The sequence below is a fragment of the Anarrhichthys ocellatus genome, unplaced genomic scaffold, assembly GCF_004355925.1.
Source record: "Anarrhichthys ocellatus isolate YVR2014 unplaced genomic scaffold, GSC_Weel_1.0 scaffold1, whole genome shotgun sequence".
In the NCBI taxonomy this organism is placed as follows: domain Eukaryota; kingdom Metazoa; phylum Chordata; class Actinopteri; order Perciformes; family Anarhichadidae; genus Anarrhichthys; species Anarrhichthys ocellatus.
In genome coordinates this window covers 13,576,401-13,601,980 of record NW_022280031.1, presented here as the reverse complement: position 1 = coordinate 13,601,980, position 25,580 = coordinate 13,576,401, and the positions used below count along the sequence as shown (strand labels likewise).

Sequence of the window (25,580 nt, the reverse complement as noted above, 5' to 3'; positions counted from 1 at the left end):
AATGAAATGAAAGGATTTTCCAAATAGTCGTGTTTGAGGCTGTTGGTTTCGCCTGTGTTTTGTGTGGTGTAATGGTATATTCATGTCAGCTGTCACCGGAGAATCTGCACCGATGCACTCGGCAGCCGAACACCATCTCTCTGCTTGTTTCTCTGTGACCCTTTGCTCATGTGGGGAGTGGAAACACTGCAAACTGTCCTTCCATACCGCTCATACAGACCAATATATAGTACATTACTCTGGAAACAGGATTAGAAGCTTGTGTGTGCAAACACTGCTCCTTTTCTTTCGTCTAAGTCAAGCTGAACCCTCCAAATGTCATTCAAGACTGTGCTCCACGCGCCAGGCAGCAAAGCGTGGAGCGCAGTCGGCCCCAGTCAGCCTAATTCTCTTCCGGCTCTCCTCGGAGAAGCTGAGGGAAAGGCTGTTTTAACATAGCTATCCGTCTACTTTGCGAAAAGAATGATATTTTAAAAAGAATTCCGCTTCAGAAACAGAGAAGCAGTTTGTTTCTGCCAAAGACGTCAAAGTTGGGAATCAAAAGTCACAGCGGACGGGATGTTTCAAGGTTGCAAGGTAATCTTAAACGTGCCAGATGTGTCAAGGATTTGCGAAACACCCCGCGGAAAGTAAATCTCACTGTGCTTCTCTCTAATTCTGTTCCCCCCGTTTCTGTCCGTCTCTGCAGTGAAGTTCGAGGATTGCCAGCGCAGCAGAGAGGTGGGATTTGTCAGCAGCGACCCCAACTTCAGCGTGAGGCCCGACGGGGCGGTGTATGCCAAGCAGGAGCTGGCCAACCTGTCGGAGCCCGTCCAGTTCATGGTGACGGCCCGGGGGTTCCATGACGCACACATCTGGGAGACCACCGTGAAGCTAGCCCTGGCCGGACATCCTCATCCTTTAGCCCTGACGAAGGTAACGAGGGAGAACACGTTCAGGAATAGATAGACACAAGGGCACACGGATGGGACTGCTACAATTGTGATTACAATGCCAATTTAATAAGTTTTCACCGAACCCTAACTCACACGGTGTTTATCACTAAAATGCCACTTGTCCTCTTGACCATTGCTGTAAAGCCCTTTTTCCCATCTTTGCCACTTTCCAGAGGTTGAAGGTGTTGAGGTTGTGATGGTATCATGTTATACTGATAAATGGTGAATGGACTGCGTTGTTTTCTCAAAGCGCTTTACAACACAAGCCAGCAGTCACCCATTCATATCCTGTTGGTGAAAACTGCTCATTAGGAGCGACAAATAGTCACAAGCACACTCAGTTTGTGGTTCAGTATCGTGCCCAAGGACACTTTAACATGTAGACTGCTGGGGCCATCTATCGAACCGCTGACCTTCTGATTAATGGATCCCACAAATCGCTCTCTTTCATTAGCAAAAAAAAACAAGTTAACCTTACAAAATAAAACCTTTCCTGTTATCTGGTTAATGTGCTCTCTGCACACACAATCAAAGATAGTCTGCAAGGTAAACATCACTCTGTAACACCACTAAATGACCGAGGATGTGTGAGTTAATGGTTCAGGGAGACAGATTAACTACTCTTCTCTCCGTCCCCGTATCACGTCAATATCAGGTAAATGTTGGACATATCACATCCCTACTTTAACCTTATAAAACTAATAGTTCTGTGTTGGGACCTCTAGTATTCAAGCCGCTTGTGAAAAAGAGGTTGTCGAAGTAAGAAGATATTACAATGTGCCAGATGCTTTTAATTAGTATTTAATACAGTGTAGAAGCTGTGTCTGCCTAATCAGTCAACAAATGGTGGTTACACATCTTTGTTACAGACATTAATAACTTGAGTTACTTGCAAGTGTTGAAAGCTAAACCTAATTATATTTGATACAAATATTCTTAAATGATTTAGATTTGATAAGAGGATTTGAAACTGGATTTAGATACAATGAAATGCTATTAAACCCCAACCCTAGGTTGCTTGTCTGATTAGATATGCTTCATTATTTGGAGAAAGTGTAAAGCAGCTTCCTAATGAAGGATCTGATCAGAACTGTTAACGCCGCCTCTTTTCGGAGTCCTTTTAGTATTTACAGTAGGAACACTACTGGCTCTCTGACCCTGCATGTAGTCACCATGTACACAGTCTTTGTGTTTCCAGCTATACCTCTAAGGCAAGATTTTATAACGGCAATTAGGATGCAGTGCCTCTTTGTATGTGACAAGTAGAGACATGGCCCTATTTGCTGCCAAGGCTCTATTGGCTAGCAGAGACTGTAAAACTACACAGGGCAAAATGTATAGCCACTGTTACTGACTTCCACCACCGGGCTGCACTTTGTTGAGCGACATACCCATTATCATTTTTCCTGCACTACTTGTTGAACGCCATTGAGCTTAATGTTCCGTCATGTTTCTAATCATGACAAAAAGCCAGAGACTCATGTAGCTAAAGCAATTGCAGAGTGGGGATTAAAATTCTGCCCACTCCTGGCAGAGCAATAATGGAGACCGGGAAATAATTGACATTGATTGAGCTAATGTTCCACTCTAGCGGAGTCTGCGAGGACCAGGTGATGTAGTTTTCGGCGTATAATAATGTTCCCCACATCATGGAGCTGGAGAAAGATTCAATAATTGAACAAGAAATAAATGAGTTTTTTCTCTAATCACATGGAAATTTGAAAACCAGCTTTCATGCGTACAGTGCAGCTTGCATTCCTGCGAGAACAATGTTTACATGTGTTTGTGTCACTGTTTTCCTCACATGCAATAAATGGGTGCTACTGCTGCTACAGTAGAATTTAGTTCCAATCTCCCGGTACGCCCCAAGGAGGAATAAAAACTGAATACCTGTTTCATTAGGAGCCTGGTCATTAAAAAATAAATTATTAAAATATAGTATGTGCTACAGGATAATGTGAGACAGGAACATGGGTGAAGGAATGCCTATTAAGATACCAAAAATACACTTTGGTTGGTGGTTAATTTCATTTCCCTGCTGCTTGTAACATGGCGTAGAACTACTCCAATACTACCATTTCTCATGGACCCGCATTATTAAAACTGCATAACGTTCCAGAAATTGAGTGAAACATTGAGTGACAACCTCCACGAGGCTGAAAAATCTCCCTTTTAAACAGTTTGTCCTCACTGACATCTACTATTTATGACTTATAGCAACCATTCCTCCATTTGACAGAGTCAAAGCAGGAAGTCGGCATTTCTCCTGCAGTTTGACTGTTTGTACGATCCAGAGGAAAAACACTGATAGTGAAACAGGAAGACATAAGTACAACATTATTACAGTAAACCACTAAAAACGAATGTATGGCACAGTAGTGTACAGAAGTTTAATATTTATTATGTTTATATAAAGTACGTTTGAAATGAATGGGAACGTACTTCCGTTTGCAGGTAGTTTGTCTTGAATCAAAGTATTGGACAAATTGAGAACTAGTCAGGGCATCACTAAACTGATTACAGTTCATTCTGAGGGGAAAATGAATGTCTGTACAAAAATGTAATTGCAATCCTTCCAATAATTTCAAAAACCCTTTCACTTAATTAAAACCACCAATGTGAACCTGATGGTAACGCTAGAGATGCATTTCAATCTGGACCAAAGTAATGGACCCCACGGCGGGCCAGCATTGCCCTCTCTAGAGCCTAAAAGTACTTTACTCTTTCCAGTCTGAAGAACAAAAAAAAAGTTACATTGACGCTGCTCACTTGCCCTCGTAGCTCATTTCGTGTCTGCTGGTTGCAACATTCTCCCTCAATACTGGACCAATTTCCAAAAGTGTGGTCCCCATTTGTCACTTAGACACAAAGGAAAGGAAAATAGGGTCGAAAATACCAAAGTTAGTTGGGAACTGAAGTGTGGCCAATTTTCCTTTGCTAGTTCGGTAAACACAAACACACACAGAGGTAAGTTGTTATCTGAGCCCATCTCTTTGTTCTATTTATTTTACAAATAATCACCTCACCTACTGTACAGTAACGGCAACCTCCAGTATCTCTGCCTTATCAGCATGGCTATCCTCTTCCTCTCAATGCTGATTAATAGACAGACGGCTCAAATACCAGCTCATTTTGTGTAGAGACAGTTGTTCATCAGTTCTCAGTTGAATTGGCTCAAACGCACAATATGTTGTGTGACTTCTTCCTCTTGCTACGCTCGCTTTGTTGAATAGCACCAGTGAGAGTGCACTGATCTGTTTTTAATAACTGGCTTAGTTTCTCACTCTGCTGTTTTGGCAGCAGAAAAGTGCTCGGTGATCAACCCTCTGATTTTTAGTATCATTTTGTGCACAATACCACAGCAATTGAAGTGCAGTGCATCTTTGACCCGAGAGCCCTTTCCACTGTGTCTATGTACTCAGGCTATCGCAGCTCACACAGGTAGGGCCTCTCGTTGAGTGCTCTCCAGCTCGTACTGATTTCATGGCGCGTTGGTTTGACTTCTCTACCAGCTTAGAGCCCATCAGTTATGCACCGCTGGATGTGGACTCGACCGGTTGCCGGAGCGGGTTTTAGTGCTTATTTGATTTGCATTTTTTACCGCACTCTCCCGAGACAGCCTCACCTGTTCGAGGTAGATTACGGCGAAGGCCGGCAACAGGGTGGAACGTAGGACCCTGGGGTCCACTGGTCGATGAAAAGCAAGATCGGATGGTTGCGCTTTCGCTGTGTGCTTTAACTTTGTGATTATAGCCTGATTATGTTGACGATCCACACTGGAAAGCTGCGCGTCTCAACAGGCAAATAGCAGCTATGAGAGTTTCAATACTTATTTTTTACACAAAGTTAGGTTTAAATGTTATTTTTCTTCACTTTAGTTTCTGAGAAAAGATCTCATGGGAGAACATTCTCCTGACTGAAGACTAGCACTGTGATCTCTTTTTTTTTTATCATCGTGAACTAGCAAAGGGAACTGCAGCACTAAAGACATAAAAGAATAACATCTGAAAACCTGAATCAAATGTTTTCAGAGCCACACCGAACAGAGAATGGGAAAATGAGCACATACTCTTATTGTATTGTTCTGCCTGTTTGTCAGGCTGATAACCTCCAGATGTCAGCTCCAGGGCTCGAAGGCTGCCGGCCTAAAGAATGCCCCAGCAATGTGCGGCCTGCCTGGGAGTTGGGAGCTGCCAGCTGGCCCTGCCTGCCTCTGGGTTGCAGGAGCCCCGGGCGCTTCAGGGACACACTCACAGACTCCTGGTCATGTGCACATGCACTCTCTGGGTCACGCACAGACTGATACACCCGCACATATGCCCGTGCGTTATTTTCACGCATTTGTACATGTGCAGTCATGCCTGCATCAAGGCCTGCACTCATGATTTCCCATATGTGCACAGAGGCATGACTGAACACAATGCACACACTAAATGCATACACAGATATGCAGACAAAAAAAAATCCACAAAACCTAATAAGCACCTAGCTTCCTGGCAGCGCACAAAGAGTTTTTTTCTTTCCTTTGTAATCCTGGTATTGTCACAATGCCAACAGGCTGTCATCTGCCATGCTGTTTGAAAGTGACAGTCACATGCAGCCACTACGCTGATATCATCCACAAGCAGACTTACAATAAAAGGACGTCTCCCTTTCATTGTCTCCCTCTGTGTCTGTCTCTCTGCCTGACCGTCTCCCCTCCTGACTTCTGTTTTGGCATCCTTTCCAAAGGAATGCTGGGACCCCGACCAATCGAATGCTTCAACCCCGTTATCGTCAGACCTGATGGGCCGCCTACGTCAGTGAGCTGATTGGCGTATAGAGCAGCTATTCGTTCATTGTGTTTCTCTGCGGATAAGGACTCTGTCATGATAGCAGCACACTGACAGAGCATAGATGAGGAGGAGCAGTCACGTGGTCTCATATATGTCATAGCTGTCCCTATGCGCTGACATGGAGACAGTCCTGATGATTCACAATTATCTGCGTTGCTTTGCATGATTCGTTTTTTCAACATGATCTTGTTTTTCCTTGTTTGTTTCAAATGAGCATCTGCAAATATACACAGTGCCACAGAAACACACACACGCATTCACAGACAGAGACTAATTCCACCTGCCGTCCATGGAGGCTGGGTTGGCAGCATCCCTGGCTCCCCCGTGCCAGTTGGTACCTGTGAGTGTTTTGGATGAGTGAAGCCGGAACGAGAGTTATCTTATCTGGGAAACACATCTGGTCCCTCCTCATTCCTCTTTCTGTCCTCTAACCATCCGCTTGGTCGCCCCCGCTCCCTCCACGTCCGTGCTCCCGCCCAGCTAAACACCCAGCACCGGCTGTACGGAGGTCCGCGCCGAGCTCCAATCCTATGAGCTGCCAAATGTGTTGAAGAGTTCAAACAAAAGATGAAAAATATACACTGCGTTTGCTCAGGTGCAGCTTACACACATGCAAAGCGGGACAGTCACAGGCAAAGTAGGTGCATATTGATATGATGAACCGGTGGCCTGTGTTTGGTGTGGCAACGAGGCCGCGGTTGCTCGTGTGCACTGCGTTGCCTGTGTGTTGCCTGCGTTGTGTGTATTCCAGGTGGGATGAGCAGGAGGATTTCCACTGTGCTTCAGGTGACAGGGACACAATGGCAGTGAGTATGTGAGAGTGTGTGTGTGTGTGTCTGTGTGTGTGTGTACACACAGGGCCTAGAGACAACAATAGGATTAGGTGGATTACAGCAATACAACCATTTTACACAGGAGGACACCATAGAGGATTGGGTAAAAAACACTCCGTCTTTTAAACACCCTTCTAACCCTCATTTCACGAGGCAAGATGAGCAAGAACACAATCTCCTCTCTGCAGCTGTAGCTGGAGGGAGTCATCGCGGAGGGTTGTATATACACCCATACATTCCTTCAAAGGAGTTACCCATAATACCGCTGTCCTGTATGATGTCAAAGGTACCTCGCCATCAAAAATAAGAAGTAGTTCTCACATCCAAACAAAACTGCTGGGTGGTGTCCTGGTTCTCTCCCCTGCTCCCCTTGTTATTACACTGGTATTTCATCAACACCTGTTTTATCTGACGATAGGCTTCTGTCAAGGCAGAGTGTCACATCAGTCTGTCTTCAGCACGGACAGAGAGGACAGAGACGGGCAGGAATAATGGCGTCTGCTTTTAAAAATCTGTGCAGGAATGCACAGACGGCTGGGTTTTGTCGGTGGACAAAAGCCGTGTAGCCTCGGGGAGGCCTCGCTGTCTTAGCCGAGGGCTTGGGCAGGCTAAGTGTGTCTTGGCAAAGGCCTCATGAGATGTGATGCAGCAGCATTCAGGAAAAAAAAAGATTCATATTTTCTTGTGTCTGTCACTCTGTCACTCCTCCAAAATGGGGTTATTGTCGGCGTGACACCCGGCATTTTAGTTTCAATTTTAGCAGCACTTTATAGATTCATCTTCCAACCTGTCGTGGCAAAATAGCATTCTTCAAACGATAACGATGCGCAAGTTATTCAATGCAAGATGTGGCACAGTGTGACATGTTTGGGTTTTTCTTTTCAGGGTGGCATTGAAGAAATGCTGTCAAGAGCCTGGGACTCCCAACCCAGAGTTATCAAGTTTCCTCGAAAACATCAGAGGGGCTCCTCTGCCAATGGGCTGAGGCGACAGAAGAGAGACTGGGTCATCCCACCTATCAACGTGCCTGAAAACTCCCGAGGACCCTTCCCTCACATGCTTGTCAGAGTGAGTGACATGTTTATATAATTTCAGCAAATACCACACTTGATGTGGAATGTTTTTGGTGCACCGCAGAACTTTTTACATAACTTGTCGTTGCAGAGAAAACCAATGAAAGGTAGACAAGCCATGTATTTTTTTCTAAGCACTTACTCAGGTCAGGCCAGAGAGAAGAGTGGTGAATATGGAGTAATATCTCTTACAATCACCACGAGGCCAAGAGACACACAACATTCTGGTATTTTCTATCAAGCACACCCAGCAGGCTAACAGCGCTGCTCTTGTCTCCGATTTAAGTCATGATGCCAGGTGATTTGTCTGCTGTGCCTCTGGGCGCCACAGACAGGCAGAAGGAAAATAATAATCGTTGCTTGAAAAGCACACAAATATGCACTCCATGCTTGGTTTCAGAAGAATAGATCTGAGGATTACTCAGGAGTATTCTCTCTCCGTGAACTGCTTAATATAGCAGGTGAGCTATTTTTCACATCACAGTGCATCTTTTTTGTAGATTACAGCACATCTAAATTGTTGGGCGATCGTGACATCCATATTGTACCGAGGTTGGGGAACACTTGCACATCCACGTTTGTTAAAGGATTGCTTTAGCATTTTAGCGTTTATTCTGCAACAAAAAAAGCCGTTTAACAGACATGCATTGCTTTACTGCGATAAAGTTGCATACAATGTTTGCACAGGGTTTTCTCTCTGACCAAAACTCAACTTCTTCAAATCTAAATTCTAATATATTAGATTTTAAGATTTTAAGAGATGAGGATATGATGTCATGTTACTGTTGCATTGATATGCGTCAACCACTCGTCCACCAGGAGCCAGATGCATTCAGCTCTGTAGAGTTCTGACTAAAAGAAATATGCATACACACCCTTTTCTGCAGATTTTCAAAGCCACAGGCCTGGATCTCTTTTATGAATTTTACTCAGGTCGTCTATATGGATTTAGTTTATAGCGTTTAAACAGACGTTTACCTCTGAGATATGCAATGAATTATAAAACAAGGGAAAGTACCAAAGCAGAATAAATAAAAAAGAGTAATACAATTGAGAATGCAACAGTCATTAAGTGGAACATGTATAATAAACACTTGACAATGATTAAATAAATTTAATTTGATTTAATTTCAAAAAAATAATTAATTCTTAATGAAACTGACTGACAGCCTAAAATAATATTGCTATATATTGGATTTTATCTCTCGTCTTTTTTTTTCAATTTCCATTCAATGAAAACAAAAAGTTGAACAGAGCATGTATGTAAACAGCTGTTAACTACAACCAGTGGATCACAACCAATACTAGAAATACGGAAAATCTAAAGCAAGCTTCCCATGGAGGCATCATGCTCTCAGCTCTAAACTCCCCTCTCTCGATGCCTCTTATCAGAGACCCAGACAGACATGCAGCATTTTGCTAGCAGTTTTGACAAACACACATACACACACACAGACACACACACATAAATATATATACACAAAATACACACAAAGTCCCTTACGCCCATTTGTACAGCGAGGTTTACACTCCCGGATTACGGAAATCGCCTTTCACCAGTGTGTCGGCAAGAGGGCAGATTTTCCGCCAAGGCATGGAAACACTCACCCTCACACAAGACACACACAGCAGGGCCGCGCAGTGTCAGGGGAGCCACCTAATTGTGCTGCCCTGCTGGAGAAATGGACCCTCTTTTATCCCCTTTTCACATGTCGGGTGTTAGATGGTTGGATTAAACCTCACGGGCTTCCTTTGTGCGTGTGGCCATGTGAGTGTTGAGGTTGACTTGGTGTGTGTGTGTGTGTGTGTGTGTGTGTGTGTGTGTGTGTGTGTGTGTGTGTGTGTTTGTGCGAGGGAACATCTCCCAGCTTGCTTCCAGCTATACAGTTTGTGAACACAATATAGGTGTGTCTCAGCCCTCAGCCGTAGCTGAAAGTAGTGCACCATGGGGTGCGTGACTCATGCTGTCCCCTGCTCTCTCCTCAACACAACTCTCCGTTCTGACAGGCAGCCGAGGAGATGAGCTCTGGGGATTCCGTGCTTTATCTTGCTGGTCTCAGAAGTGGCCAAGCACAACCTTTAAAGCCTACACACTCGGCTCTTTGCGCCATGGAAACTCTTTGAGGTTTTCTTCACCTGTGTCTCTACACTCGAGCCGTCACACAGCCCGGTTCACTAGGTTTAAAAAGACCAATTAACCCTCGGAGTGTAATTACGGCTTTGCAAGCATCAAATGATGCGAATGACGCGCCCAAAGAGGTGTGTGGTGGAGCGGTGGTGGTTATTCCCTTTGATTCAGTGGGAGCACAATGAGAGGCTAATGTAGCTCTGCTGCTGTAGGATATTTCATTAATCCGAGGCAAATCCAATTCCATGTACAAAAGAAAGTACTTGCTGATTTAATTATAAAAAATAATTCATACCATCATAAAGCTGTCATCTATTCCTTCATTGTCATTATGTAATATTTATGGTGCTATTGGGGTTATATTGCACTGCCTGCTGACGTTACCACCATCATCATCATCACAGCTCTTATTGCTCAGATGGCAATATTCTGTTTATGCTTCTGAAAGCTACATTCACTTCCACGAAACAAAGAAAAAACACCCTCTCTCTCACGCACACACACACACACACAACAGCGTAAAAGAGCGCCATTCCACTGCTGGCCATTTTCTCTTTGACGTGCAATTCGGTCATGACGAACCACAAGTGGTGCAGCTTTGATGCCATTGATTTACCATTGTGCTCAAATGGAATATGCTTCCGAGCTTTCGCTGTCAAATTATTTGACATGACAGATGTAAGTGCAGCGGAAATGGAGAGATTGAAAAACAGCCCGAGTTAAATGGATACTGAGGTGGATGGCGAGAACTACTCCTTTTGAAAAGCAGTAAGGGTGGGAGATATAAAAGGGGGACAGGCTGCTATTGGGAAAGAAAAGAAAAGATAGAAAGTCTTTTGGGGAGTGCTGTAAATCTGCAGGGTGAGGGAGGCCAACATTAGTTTCAGACCATTTGTGGCATTCTCATCTCAACCGTCTCCTGCAGCACCTACACCGGGGCCAATGAGGCAAAACTGATGGAAAGCAGTCTGAATATGGGAGAGAGAAGACCCTCCTTTCACTGAACCAGGCCTCAAACACTGGCTTCCTCTCTGACCCACGGTTTGGACAAGGAAACAAACACCATGAGCTGGAAATAATTGAGCACATTTCGGACAGTCATTTAATAATTATGTTATTCCACATGCCAAGGGAAAGAGCAGACAAAAGTTTGTGTTTGCCGTTTCTATTCCTCTCTGCATGACTCCATGTCCTTTCCATGGAGCTAAATGAACCTGTAATTATATTTGTAATATACAGTCCTTATCGTGCATTCACATTCTTGTAGAAGAATGCAGGTCTTAAGGTGAATAGGTGAACCGGCCTATTAAAATGCATCTCAGCATGATTTGGTTCACCTCATTATTTTGAATAGCCCATTACGGTAGTGCTCATGGGTAATATAATACGGCACAGTGTAGTGTTGAATGTGTCACAGCCAGAATGACTGGGGGCTCCTCATTTAGAGGGATTTCATCAAAAGCAAACAGAAGCACACAAACAAAAACAAATGTTCACTCACCACTCAAGTTAACTTTCCACACTTTTGCAGAAGAAAACTTTAGGAACAGGTTATTTTATTTTTTTTTATTATGTAGATATGTGTGTGTAGGAGCAAGTAAGCTCAGTGATATTGGAATGTCAGTACTGCTGTTTGCTCAGTATACCCAAAATGAAAACACGGTGGGTTATTTACAACCTCATATTGCAGAGTGTATTTCATTACAGCTCGTAATGAGCTCGTAATATGCTTTTTGGATACGCTTGTTTCGTCTGCAGTTTTATTGCATCTCGTGTTGCATTGGCAGATATTGTTTCCACTGTGTCTAGTTTGTGTATGTGGGTGAGCGTGTACACGTGCGTGTTTCCACCAACATATAGGTAAATTAGGTAGTATGATGTACACCATTAGATTACATCATTCAGGACCAAATGTATCTAAATTTAACACTTAATGGAATTATTCACCTGGAAAAAGAAATGTTTTCAAATCAATCACTTTACTAAATCCACCAGCACAGTTTTCGAATGGAAAGCACATTCCTTCACTTCTGAAAGAGGCAGCGAGGGACAGTGAAGGACAAACAACAGCAAGATAAACCTCCACTCATTCAGCATACCAAGCACATGTAGTTTCAGCAAAGTATTGCATAACAAATGACTTCCTCTAAATCGTCTCGTGTCTTATACCACCTGATTGATCGGCAGGGAGTCGTAACTCATTCATTGGCCCAAAGGCTTTAAGTAAATGTTTTCTAACTTAAATAATACATTCAAACGTAGCACCATATGACTGGTAGCACTCTCTGAAAGGAAAGTACTACTAAGAGTAGTCAGCTCACCCCAGGTTACACATTACTTTATCTTCAAGGGGAAAGTCTGGAACATGGCAACTTTTTGACATTACCCCTCATCCTACCAACATATATAACATGTATATGACGACCAAATACGCTACTGTAAGAATCAATCATCATACTGTTGTACAATGTTAACTGATTTCTTTACAAAACATTATAAGTTATGTTAATTTATCTGCTCAAAAACTGATTTTTATTATATTGGGAAAGTTACAGTTAAGTAGCATGTTATGTATACCAAAATAGTCAGAGCTCAAGAGGAAATCTGTGTTTCCTTCAAAATGGCTGACAGAGCGCTCCTACCCCCCCTGATAGTGTGTGATACTTTACATTAGAACCCACGGCAGACATTTGATCTATCTACTCTATTTAATCTATTAAAACTGCACAGGTTGCCAGCAGGTGCTTTTGACTGGGGTCCCCCGGGACTCCAATACATTTGTATTTTTAAAAAGTACTAATTAGAATAGAAACAGAAAACAATGATGTGAAGTCATATTTAAAAAACGATTGGCAAAGTCATGAAGAATCGCAATGACAGAATGAAACACCTGTGACGAAAGGTAGACTACCTCTGGGGCCTGCGGGGATGAGGGTTAATGTCAGAACTTACATGGTATCTGCAAAATCGTGGGGTTGATTTGGGTTCAAGCTATTTAAGGGCTGCAGGGGTTTGATCTGAAGTGTAGTTTCTATACTCTTCACTACTTTAGCATTTTCTGTCCTAATTGCTAAGCCACACAGCAGTAGGCTCCGTTACATCGAACTAAATTCTGTCTGTCTATCCTTTGCATATCTTGAGAACCGCTCATCTCTACTTCATCGACTTCAAACTTGATGCTTGTATTGCTGGGGACCCGCGGGAGTGCTTTTGTAGAATTTGGTGCAATTTCGACACGTGACACGTTCAATGTGAATAAACTCTAAATAAACAGCAGCAACCGAACTCTTCTTCACTTCCCTGGAGTCAACACGTGCGGATAGCCAGCTGGAAGCACAATCAAACCAGAGTGTATTTCAACAGTGTTTCCCAACTTGGCTGTGTTCTTCTCCCCCATGAGTAGGACCATATTTCACTAGTAACGTTACCGCCAGCAAAATACCTGCTTCGCAGCGTCGCTGGTGTGTGTTTTCAGGAGTGGATTTAGGGATTTGGGTCTTGCTTTACTTTTCGCCCGTACTGTAACTGGGTATGTTGGTAGAAGAAGTTTTTTTCTTCAAGTGAAGAGTAAAAGACAGGTATTACATATAGTAACATATGGTCAAAGTGGACCTTTCAATTTCAATTTGATGCTGCATTGTTTCATGAATAACTGTGTGTCTATTTCACCAGTGTTTTATGTGAGTAGCCGTGACTCGGGTCTATGTCATGGCAGGTGTGATTGCTCAGGACCCAAAGTGCAGTGTTGAATGCGAAATTGTTTATATGAGCGGTTTTTCGAGAAAACTGCCACCAACAACACCACAGGACAAGTATCCGGTCCATTCTGAACAGGCTTGTTGTGAACGTGCACGGCACTAGTAATGTGCAATTTAGTCAAAACTGAACAGCAAACACAACATCACATGTGTAAAGTGCTAAACTACACCAATGTTCATGACTGAGCTGAACGGTGTGAACTAAATTATTTCCTTGACAGCAGGTAAAGATTATCATTTAATTAACATAACCATTTCAATACCTCAAAATGACTCCAATAGTTCAATCTGTAATTCCCTATGGCATAGCCGTTAACACCAAAAGAGCCAGTAAGAATTAGTTCATCATTACATTTCAACTCAGCTTAATGTTCCCCCACTCCACCTCCGTCTAGAGTCCATGTCCTCTTGAGTGGTCCAGCAGATGATGATGACTCAAGACTATTCATGTCATTTTTTTACTGTTGTGACTGTTCTATCATTGATTTTTGCCTCTACTTCACATAAATCTTTATTTATTTTTGCTCTTTTAAGAAGGTCAGTTGGTGAAAATGGCCCTTTAGATGCAAAATTGATGCAGTGGCCTAGAGATCTCAGTCATGACATACTGTTTAGTGCACTGTGTATGAAATTCTTCTCAGTGATTTAACAAAGGAAATCACATCATTTGAATTGCTCCCTCTGAAGTACATTTTTAAATGAATCCCATTTATTCATCAACAGAAAAATGTGTTACTTTACATTTATAAATCGATCAAAAATGTAAACAGTCTCAGGTTTATTGTCTTGACTTGATTTAGTGACAAACCCACAGAGAATTCTAATCAAACTGCAGTTACCCTCAGCTCTGCAGAACATTGTTGTGTCTTTTAGCTCTTTGTTTCTGTTCTCATTAACTTCATTTCAAGCAGCAGCCGCCGGCCTTCAGCAAAAAAAAAAAAAGACTTTACCTGCCCAGCACCAAAAAACTGTGAGAGAAAGTTAGGAACTATAGCGCAGACATAATATACACACATAATGTAAGTATTCTATAAAACAGTCCCTTGCCTTTGCTGTTGATGGATGTGCAGGTCAGTGCAGTCTAACATAATGTGAGAATTTCCCCATGAACACAAATCTCTTTCAGCTTAAAAAGAGCACGTATGTGTAAACAGTTGTGCACATTGCCTTCTGTTTGCTGGGTTGAGCCAGCGTCTGAGAGTATCTGTATGTGTCTCTATGCATTGTCTTTGTATTTGAGCGCATGTGTGCTTTTGTCATTCTCTGCCTCCCCAGTCGGACAATTAGAAGGTGACAGTCCCATTAGGGCCGACACCAGTAGTACAAAGGCAGAGTGCTGTTGTGAGTGACACAGAGCTCAGCCTCTCACTAAATAACTGTCAGTCTGCCCTCGTCCTCTCTGACCCCTCTGGCAGCCTCCCTCTGAGCCACTCGAACTCCCCCTCTGGACTCCCATTGGCAGCCTTAGCAGCTCCCTGAGCCAAGCATGGCCCTCCTTTCAAGCCTGGCCTCTAACTGATTGGTTGGACCCCGCTAGCCTTAGGCACGCCAGAAGGGCTTTCAACTGGCCTCAGGGTGCTGCTGATTGGCCGGGCTGTCGGGGCCGCATGTCCCCGATGGGAGCGTGTGGCAGCAGCTTCGGTTGAAGCATGCAATTTAACAATGGCGGTAGGCGAAGAGGAAAAGTGCAAGAGCAGCAGAAAGCTCCTCGCATCCCCCTCCCTCCGTCCACACCTCTACCTATCTATATATCTACCCATTCATGCTGCTGTCCTTTCCCTTTAGTCAGCCTTCCAGCAGCCAACCATGTCTTCACTGTAATTATCTTGTGGGATATTCTCTGTGCACGGAAGACCTGTGGTTTACCTATCGTTCTAGTATTGGAAAGCCTTGTGTAGAGCAGGAGAATTGTGCTATTTAACGAGTTGCAACTCTCCAGGGGGTCCGCGGTCTGTTTGGGGCGGGTAAGACAGGAACGGCGGCCTTCTTCTATTCCCATCGCAGAATTATGGAATGTGGTTGTCTTTATAAAGGAGACAGAATGGCTCTATTTGCTCTATTCTTCTCCTCTCGGTGGGAATCGGGGGAATTAATGCCATTGTTAATGCAGAGAGACCGCTGGTACATTTCAACAGGATTCTCTCCTTTCGCAGAGCTCATCTAAATTGCCTGGCTAATGCTGTAATTGGGTTTGTGAGGCACTTCTTAACTTCCATTAATATTTGTTCTCCTTCTAATTGCCCCTTTCTCCGATTCCTACATTTCATTCCTCCGTCTGGTTAATGGTCTGAGGTGGAGGCAGTGACTTGAGAAAGCATCTAATCTATTTTTGAGCAGATACAAAAATGTGAAAGCACCGGGACTTCTTTCTCTCCTTCTGGGTAACGACGGATGACATACAGGAGGGAACAGGAGGGTAGTTCAAGAGAGAGACCACAGAAAAGGTTCGCGGTCAAACTTTTTAGGGGCAAACTCCAGATATCTTTGATCCATATGAGATTGGATAAAAAAACATCTTTCATCTCTTGACTTCATATCTGTTTTTTTTAGTTTTTTTTAAATGGAGAGCCAAACTCTTTCATTTGAAGGTTATTTATTGGATATGCTGCCGGCGTTCAGAATGCTCTCTGGTGTTCATTAAAGGAGATATTTCTTGACGATGCCTCCGCGTCCTCAGATGTTGCCTTCTAAGCTTCCTCTCTCTTTTCACACTCACATAACTGGATTGTCTTTTTCTCTCATGCATCACATTAAAACACCTCCTCTGTAGGGAGAACAGCATCCTCCCCAAAAAGGTCTCGGCTTTGTTTCCTTAAATTGTCTTGAGAAAGAGAAAGTCTTACCCTATTATCTTTAAATCCAAACCCACTTCACAGACGAATTGCCTCAGGAAACCTTCGCAACTCAAAGGATTCAATTCAATTGACCGCGTTAGAAAGTGGAGAAGAATGGCGGAATAACAGTGTCGGTACCAGAGCAGACAAACCTCAAGTGGCGACTTTCGCTCGTTTTGTATTGATGGGACTCTCACTGCTTCCCTCCCACTGGGAGCAGTGAGAGACGGAAAGAGATACGGCGGCCCAAACACAGAAAGAATGGCAGTAAAAAAATAAACATATTGCAGAGCTGCATGCAGCTTGGGTCATTTCCCATTCCGTTTCTGATCCATAATGCACTAGCATGCCTGTGTGCCGAGGCCCAGACGCGGCTGTTCGTTATGAGTATCAGGGATAACTGTGTGCGACGGTGGCTGTCGGTGACTCTCGCTTGAGATATATTAAACCTGAGCTCCATGCAGCTCCTCTCTCACACACAGACCTCCAATGTGACTATTTTTAAAACCATCCGCACCATTCCCTTCTCACGACGACACTAAATGACAGGTTTTACCCCTCTTCATCGCCGCACTCTCTCGTGTTTATTGTATTTTTGTACGAGGGAAAGTTTGAAGGCTGGCAAAAAAAAAAACTTGAGGTCCCACATTTTGTTTCCATTTTGTCAGCCTATCTCTCTTTCTTTCATCTTGTGCTTCATATTTCCTCCTCCTCCTCCTCGTGGGATGTTTGTGTGGATGGCCTATCAGGTTATTTGAATTCCTGCGCCCTATCAGCCTTTGAAGAGTGACAAGCACACAGCAGGAGGGATCAAAGCGATGCAAAACTGAAATTTAAGAGGAAGTTAAAAAGCATGTAGTTTTGCCATTTCCCTCATGTTCAACAAAGAGAAAACGGATACTGTATAACAGCAGGGAGAGATGAGACATCATCAAACTGATTTTCAAGGATGCTTGTGTAGCTTTCTGATGCACTGATGCTTTTGATAATGCCGTTCAACATGGCAGTTCATCCATTTGCGGTGACTCATGTAAGCAGCCATTTCACCGCTGCCACGAGCGTAAAGGTTTATTGTCAGCTCTGAATATTCTCAACCCAGTGGTGACACTGAAGGGAGACTGCTCAAGATATGAATATCAGTAGTCTCCTCCGGCATGATAGTGTCATTTCTTCCCTTTTAAACCGCTCACTAAAGGTGTCAGACCTGCTGTGAATCTGCTATGAAAACATACAAAAAAAAATGAAAGCATATTTTGTAACCATTAAGGAGCTTGCTAGCGATTCTCCAGGTCGACAGGCAGCAGTGTATAAAGGAGCAGTAAAGCAAATAGAAATTAGACGTATGAGCTTGCGGCGGAAATTACGAGAAATTCACACGACTTGAGTCATTTGAAGGGAGAAGAGTAGAAGCATGAAGAGAGCAAATTAGATTTGATTATCTTTGAAACCCCTGTTTAAAAATGTCTGAAATCTTCTGATTGTATTCTGCTTGCACTAGATCCACATGATGGACCAGCCATCGTCGACAGAATACCTCAATCGAATCCTGAATTTTGCCTCATTATTTATATTTTTGGACAATAGAAAGTAGTCTTCGTCCCTATTTTATAACCATTTTGTTTTGTCTAACGTGCTCTCGTGCCAACGTAAACAGGAGGTTCAGAGGGGGAGACAGAGTCTAAAAGCAGAGCAGGCTTGTGAGTAAATTCGGCATCCAATCAATAAGTCGTCTCTATTGAAGGCATCCAGATATTTGGCAGTCGCTGTCTTAGTTATGGTTGACAGCTATGACGGCTAAAGCGTGACAGAGAGGCCTCCAGAAAGGCTCAGTCATAGTCTGTGCCCTGAGTGTTTGGCATCACTTCCTCCCACAATGCACCTCAGCATGGAAATGACATTCATTTAGCTTTACTGCATATTAACCATCGCTCAAACTCACATACCAAACTGCTGTGTAGTAGGCGTTTGTCTATGTTTGGCTAGTGGCGCCACCCAGTAATATAAATAGCTGACTTTATGCCACTTGCCTCACTCTATTTACTTTATACACATAAAACATTATTGCATTTATCAAACGTATCTATACCGGGTTAGGATTGAAAACACAATTATTAAAGCACAACCCGTTACAAAATAGAATTATTTAATAAAATGATACCTTTATATGTAACTCCGAGACAGAAAGAAATAAAGAAAAGAAAAAAAATCAAAGGTTAAACAAATCATCCCGACGTATTTTAGGTCAAGTCAATTTATTTATATAGCCCAATATCTTTACAATCTGCACAGCATACAACAGCCTCTGTCCTTTTTCACCCTTGCTTTGAGTAAGAAAAAACTTTTTCAACCTTCTTTTCTTTTTTTTGTCTTAATTGTTTCTATTCTTTCTAAGGGTCGTGCACTCACCACCTCACCACCTCCATTAGAAAGATTTTTAAAACAGGCTAAATGGACTGCATTATTATAGCGCCCTTCTACCTCACCAGACAAAGCGCTTTACAACTTACCTCTCATTCACCCACACATTCACACACCGATGGACGGCCTCCTAATACATCGACATGGGGCAAGCAGTGCAAGCCTCCTAAAGCTTGAAACTTCCACTTTACATTGCCGCTAAAACCTTTTCCATCTGTAGCACTAAGGTGCTACACAAGCTACACACAAAGCAACCGTTTATGTTCAGGGATTTGACCAAAGTGGGTTCAAATAACAGGAACGGGTTGAACTGGCCGTTGCTTCTTTGCAGTCCTAAAACTAATTCAGCTGCTTCTATTTTACGTGCACTTGTGACATTTACACGTCTTTAACCGACAGTGGAGCATTTGATCAATTGAAAAAAAGAGGCAACAACATACAGCATTGTCCTCTTGATGATAGAGTAGCTGACCGTAAATTCATACTGTGTTGAATAGATGTGTGGTATTGAATGATCCCGTGGTATACTGGTGTGGCTCTTGTGAGCCTGTGTAACCTGTGGGGGGTGTTTGATGTGCCCTAAAGGCAGAGGGAGGAGGCTGAGCCCATAAAGAGCTATAAAAATAAAGAGAGAGAGAGAGATGTGTGTGTGAACCCGAAGGACTACAACACAGACCTGAACCATTAAGCGCAGACGAGACATAAAAGAGGCTATCAAAGAGTGTAAACTACAGATTCCCATTATTGTGTGACATTAGCCCATAGCACACAGTAACCCTTAATGATCCCATGGGTGCCTGCAGCACACTGTCCTTTAATGACTTGCTGGTTGAATGAATGTTGCTTCCTGGAAGCCAAATACTGCCAGGGAAGAAAAGAGCACTACAGCTCCCCGCGCCCTCGTCCTTTGCATAGCAGAACGCCAGTTTGTCCGCTGTGCGGTTTCGCTAGAAATAAGTCCGACATGGATTGAAGGGATGAAAGGCAGAGTACCATCAAACAAACAGCAAATTAGTCCCTGTTTATGTAAGCACCAAACTATTTATGCAGATAGGGGATCATACAGGGTTGGATCAATTAAAAGAGATATGGACAGACTGAAACTTCACACTGCGCTAATTAGGCAGCCAGCCACTATGCTCAATAAATGGAAATATATTCCTTTACATTCCTTTCCCTCTGTCTGTTTGCGTGCCTCGCGTCACCCTGAGGAGTTTAACAGGACACTAATTCCCCATCTAATTTTCCCCCAACTCCTCGTTGCTTTCGCTCCCCATGTCTCTCTGCCTCCATCCCTCTCCGTCTTTCTTCTCACGCTGATAGCTTGTCCCACAGGGATCCCAGTAGTTGTCAGTAATCAAGGAAATCACTCTCAAAGAGTTACAAATAGGTCACTTATCTGATGTCTGGTCTGATCTGACGGAGACAGACAGCCAGTTAGTTCCTTGCATCTGCTAGTTTTTGCATGATTAGTAGCCATTCTATCTGCCAAGAGGTACTGAAGTGAAAGAATGAAGGACAGCGATAGATAGATAGAGAGGGATGGAGAGGAGGATAGAAATCCCAGCTTTCATCATTAGCGTTCCATTCAAATGGCTCAATTGAGCAGTTGTCACTCATGGGATTCCCAGGACTCCGAGAAGCCGTGTTCCTTCATTTATTCAATTTATTGATATAAAGACTCTTCATTAAGAGACACCGGCAAATGTGACATCTGGTCTCAGGTGGCCTTGATGTGGAATTCTTAAAGCAGGCGTGGAAAGGCAGAGGCCGCATGACGTGTAAGAGCTCCTTTTGTCTCCTCTAGGGGCTGTTCCACCAGTGTGGCAGCTACACGCGGTCTGCTTTGAAGCTCCAGCGAAGAGACAGATCGCATGCGAACACTCAGACACTCACACCACCAGACACGCAACCCCGCGCGCGCGCACACGTCCGGATGCCGAAGCGCAGAGCCGTGGCAGGTGAAAACTTCACATGTTCGTTTCCCACATGACGGCCTTGTTAATTATTGAACCGAGCTGGTCCTTTTGATCCTCGCTTTGCTGTGCTCACAGAGAATCTCTTACCTGTCAAACACTTCACATCACACACATACATGGCTACAAGCTGCCTCTTATGCACCCGAGAAATACTTACATTCAGAAATAGATGAAGGGTAGTGTTTTCTTTTTGTGTTTTTTCGTTGCAGTATTTTTTTTTTTTTTTGCATGTTCCCACAACTCGACCAGATCTGGCTGAGGCCTTAACAAGCTTGTCTACTTCCCAGATAACACAGAGAATTTCTCAGGCATGTTCTCGTTACCGCAATGCATAATCCGTCTGTTCTGCACCGCGTTATGACACTGATGAGGGTGAATGATGAAATTAAGTTATTATTGATGCGTCATTTCATCCCGCTTTGATTAGCAGAGGGTGGGCGTCGTGAATAATAAATGTAATCAGTCTTACAGTATCATTGTCATGCTACAGTGATTACATGAACGTCGAGTAGAACAGCCTGAGTGCACAGATTGATGGGAGTAATACTACGCTGTACATTACACCTGAACCTGCAAGGTCCACGTACGGATCCTGTGTGAAGCGAGCGCAGGAAATGAAAATTGCCGGTGTGAAAGCTTGCATCAGAGTGCTACACCGTGGGTGTGGGAGGACCACGTTGGAAATTAGGAGACGGGGTTTCATGTTCAAACAGAGAGATGTTTTATGCAGAAGCCGCCGTCACTGCTGAACGGATGAAGTAATTTCATTTTCATGCATGATCTGCAGCCCCACAGACCGGGGAAATTGCAGAGGAGGAGAAGAGAAAGATTGAGAGAGAAAAAGATCCAAGCCTTCCTTTTCTCACCATTTGACTCCGGGATTATTACCTCTGATTTGTAATTTGTAGCCAGAGTGATGGTTCAGTCCCAGTTTGGAGGGAAGAGGATATGAAGATAAAGCACCAAGAGATAGATTAAACTGTCCAGGACCCATAAATCCATAAAATCAATCCATATTACTGGATTTATAGAGTCATTGGCCACTGTAATTTGATTAAATGATTCCTGTGAATCAGTATACTAAACGTGAACACAGTAATCACATTACAGCTTTGTATACTGAGTCGTACCGTAGTTTGTTTTAGATGATGATTCCCAACCACAAATGGCGGCTGGGCAAGCGTTTTGCAGTGAACGGTGCCGCCCCGAGCATATTGAAGATATTGAATATGTCGCAGGTCCAAATTGCACCAACTTCAACACTGCACTTCCTTGGGTGCCCAGCAATACACACGCCAAGTGTGAAGTAGGTCGCATGAGTGGTTCTATAGATATGCAAAGGACACACACACAGACAGAGATTCCTTGATGTATAGATAATGCTGCTACAGCGCCGCCTATTGACACCAAATTTCCCATGGTCCCTCACAGACATCATATCTACACATAACATTTTTTGGTAATATAAGCCTTGCCCACAGAAGGCATTTGAGCAAACTGTATGGAACTTTAAAAATCCATAAAAGTCCAGAGATGTTCTGCACCAATTTGGTGACAGTGTACAAATCTTTCTTGTATATGGATAGGAAAAGGGATTTTTGTTTTTGAGGTTCTAACGTTATCTGGCCAAATTACTCCCAGTTCAATGTTCTTAGGTCCCCAGCAATGCACCCACCTGGTGATCGGTTCTTGAGATATGTGAAGAACACACACACACACACACACACACAGACGTACAGAGATTCTTTACTTGATAGTTAGATGTCACATTAACGTTGTTGCATTGTGCTGTGAGATAGTTGAATCCTTGGAGCTCATTGGAAATCAATGCCACAGAAATGCTTCAATCCCATCTCCTTTTGTCTTCTTCTGAGTTAGGACGGTGCTGAGCAAAAGTATTGATATTTCTATTGCAGTGGCAGTGGAAGCGTACAAACTGAAACTTGTTCAAAGTAAAATATATCACTCTTTAAATGTCACATTTTGATTTGTGTGAGAAATAACTGAGGTGTTGAAGGTGAAACAGGCACATTGAGATATTAAGCGCCAGTCAGACATGGTTGAGAATAACAGGCAGTTAGCCGTCAAAAATACCAGCATAGCTGGTAGTAAGGTCATTTTACACTTGCTCAAGGTCTGCCGAGACGCCGCCATGAAGGAAAAGAAAACGAAAAACTCAACAGGTCAGACAAAATCATCTGAACGTGGCTCTCATTCCCTCACTGCACGTTGTTCAATTTTCAGTTTTTAGCTTCAGGCTGTAGGTTCAAAGTGTGAGCTCAAAAAGAAAGATGGCAGTGAAAATATTTTCATCTGTGTTTCTATCAAACACCCCGTGTCCTTTCACGCTTCTCTAAAACTGTATTTCACAATGCGTTTTGTTCTCTATGTGCAGGAAGAAAGCCAAGGCAGCGTTAAACTTGTTTCTCTGGTTCTCTTCTCAGATCCGCTCAGATCAGGACAAGGCGTCTGGCATCCGCTACAGCATCACGGGAGCCGGCGCCGATCAGCCCCCGAGTGGGATCTACAACATAGACCCCATCAGCGGCAACATGTTTGTCACCCAGCCCCTGGACCGAGAGGAGAGGGCCTCCTTCCATGTAAGGACGAAGCCAGTCCGTCTTGTCTGTTTCTGTGTCGTCCCCCCCCCCTATCTCCATTTCCGTCCGTCTCATTATCTCCTAATCATCCCTGTGGAAATGAGCCTCGCCTGTCCTCTTTCCCCATCTACCTTTCGTTCTAACCCTAAATGTTGCCTGCCGAAACAAAAGCACAAGTTGGAGCGCGTTCAGAAAAAAAGTGTACAGTACCTCCACACCAGCATCTCAAGGTTCTGATTAATGCCGAAAGCCAAGCGATGAAAGGACGAATGGCTCGACAAAACACTCAGCCACTTTGACTGGCATTTGTATCGAGGTTTAACCGCACAGAGTGGCGCGGCGTGGATAGAACAGAGGGAAGAGAGACAGAACCAAGGTGGAGTGCAGAAAAACTGTTGTCTTTGTTCTCACCATCAGAGCTAATGAGCAGGTGCAGCGTCTAGTGTGTACCAACATGTCTGGAATGCTGATTGATAAACAGGGTCGGGGCTCTCGCTTCCCCAGTTCTTCTGACTTTCTGTCTGTGTGCGCCCGGCCTTCCCATCTTGTACCGTACTGCTGTACCCCCCTTCCCCACACATGTTGTCCCACGCTCACCTTGTGCACTTTACAGCTGTGCCGTTCAAAGGTGCAGGCTAACAGCTGCACAGTTAGCGCTGCATATGGCCCATAGGATTCCCCGACACACACACACACACACAGACAGGAGGCTGGAGGTTGGAGTTCATGCCTGGCCCCCTCTGGAACCCCGGGGGTTAAACAGCTTTATGAATCTGTGAATTAAATATGCAGACCACATGAGACTTGTGTTAACGCTACAGGCCATTGGTTTACATACACACATTACAGGCTTCAGTTTATATCCAACATCCCCCGCTCGAGGTGAGCGCTGGTGTCAGACTCCCGACACCCGCGTGCCTGACAGCATGATAGATGGCTGCGCTGCTGATAGAGCTAATTCAAAAGCATGCTGCCATCTCAGAGGAAGAATAGAATGAAGGAGAGTGGATCTCTGTCAGCGCACACATTATAAACACCAATGGACACGCGCCTAAACAAACACTAAGCTCTAGATGATTGCCTTCTTGATTGGTTTGTCACATACTTTTGTGAGTGTGTGTGTGCTCCATTTAGTTTTAGATGAGCCTCTTGTTATCTTACTTGCTGCGTTCAGGGCTCTGGACACCGCCGCGCGTGTGTTTGTTGTCTCTCCATACCTGCTCTTACACTCAACCAGCAAATTGGGATCAATAAAGCAGCCAGTTTATTGGTCCCTGGGAAAGGACAGCCGCTCAGTAAACAGTTCTTATTTGACACTGCCTGTAGTGAAAACAGCATGTTGGGTTCAGAGCACTTCAAGTTGAATGCGGCTCCTGTTTAGACTCCCGTGGACCAATGCTGCCTGTGATGCAATGTATGATTTAATGTCGGAGAATGTAGCTAGATTTCGACCCAGGGGAAATTTTAGTCCATCGCTTACTTCCTTTGAACTATACAGAAAGTCCCCAGCACTGCCGCACTCTCACTGGCCAAACTTTGCTTGTTAGTTTTGGGTTCAAGTGAAAAGAGCGTCGAGGCTGCTGTTTTTGACAGACCGGCAGCAGAGGGGAAGTGATCTGCGAGGTGAGGAGAGCGGCGGTTAGCCTCAGCCTCATACAGGACCTACTGTGAGTCACAATTGAGCAAATATGAGAATGTTTGGTTATTTTTTAGGGTTTGTTTGTTTGCATGAATGTGTGTACTTCAGTGTACAGTGAGATTACAATTAGTGTATTATGCTGTACAGGTTGTAAAGCCCCTTGAGGTAAATTTGTGAATAATTACAATATTGATTGTTTCTTGATTATTAAAATGACACGGTTGCTGACGGTGCTTTTTTTAGGAACAAACCCCTCCCTTTTGTTAGCGCATGAAGCCATGTTAATATTGTGCCTGTGTCTGAGGAGAACTTGCGCGTTTAATTACCCAGGTTAAACGGAAAATTGATTTTCAATTTTAAACATCGTCCTAAACCAATTCGAATTAATTGATAAAAACGATTTATAACGCAGGTCTAGGGTAAGGGGACCGCCGGGCCAGATACAAACTGTACTTCTCCTCTGTGGTTGGTCCAGTCATACTAAAGCTCACCCTGCAGAATACTGATGTACACACACACATACACTTGCAGTCTGCGAGACGCACACA

At 43.8% G+C, this 25,580-nt stretch overlaps 1 protein-coding gene across 3 annotated transcripts in view; it reads left to right on the top strand.

Moving 5' to 3' along the window:
* The window catches only part of cdh4 (cadherin 4, type 1, R-cadherin (retinal)), a 175,062-nt gene that overhangs the window by 111,063 nt on the left and 38,419 nt on the right, over positions 1–25,580 (top strand). For all 3 annotated transcript variants that reach the window (XM_031843244.1, XM_031843236.1, XM_031843227.1), the window contains 3 exons: positions 689–915; positions 7,489–7,671; positions 23,238–23,393. In XM_031843244.1, coding sequence (XP_031699104.1) covers positions 689–915; positions 7,489–7,671; positions 23,238–23,393 — 566 coding nt within the window. The remainder of the gene's footprint in view (positions 1–688; positions 916–7,488; positions 7,672–23,237; positions 23,394–25,580) is intronic.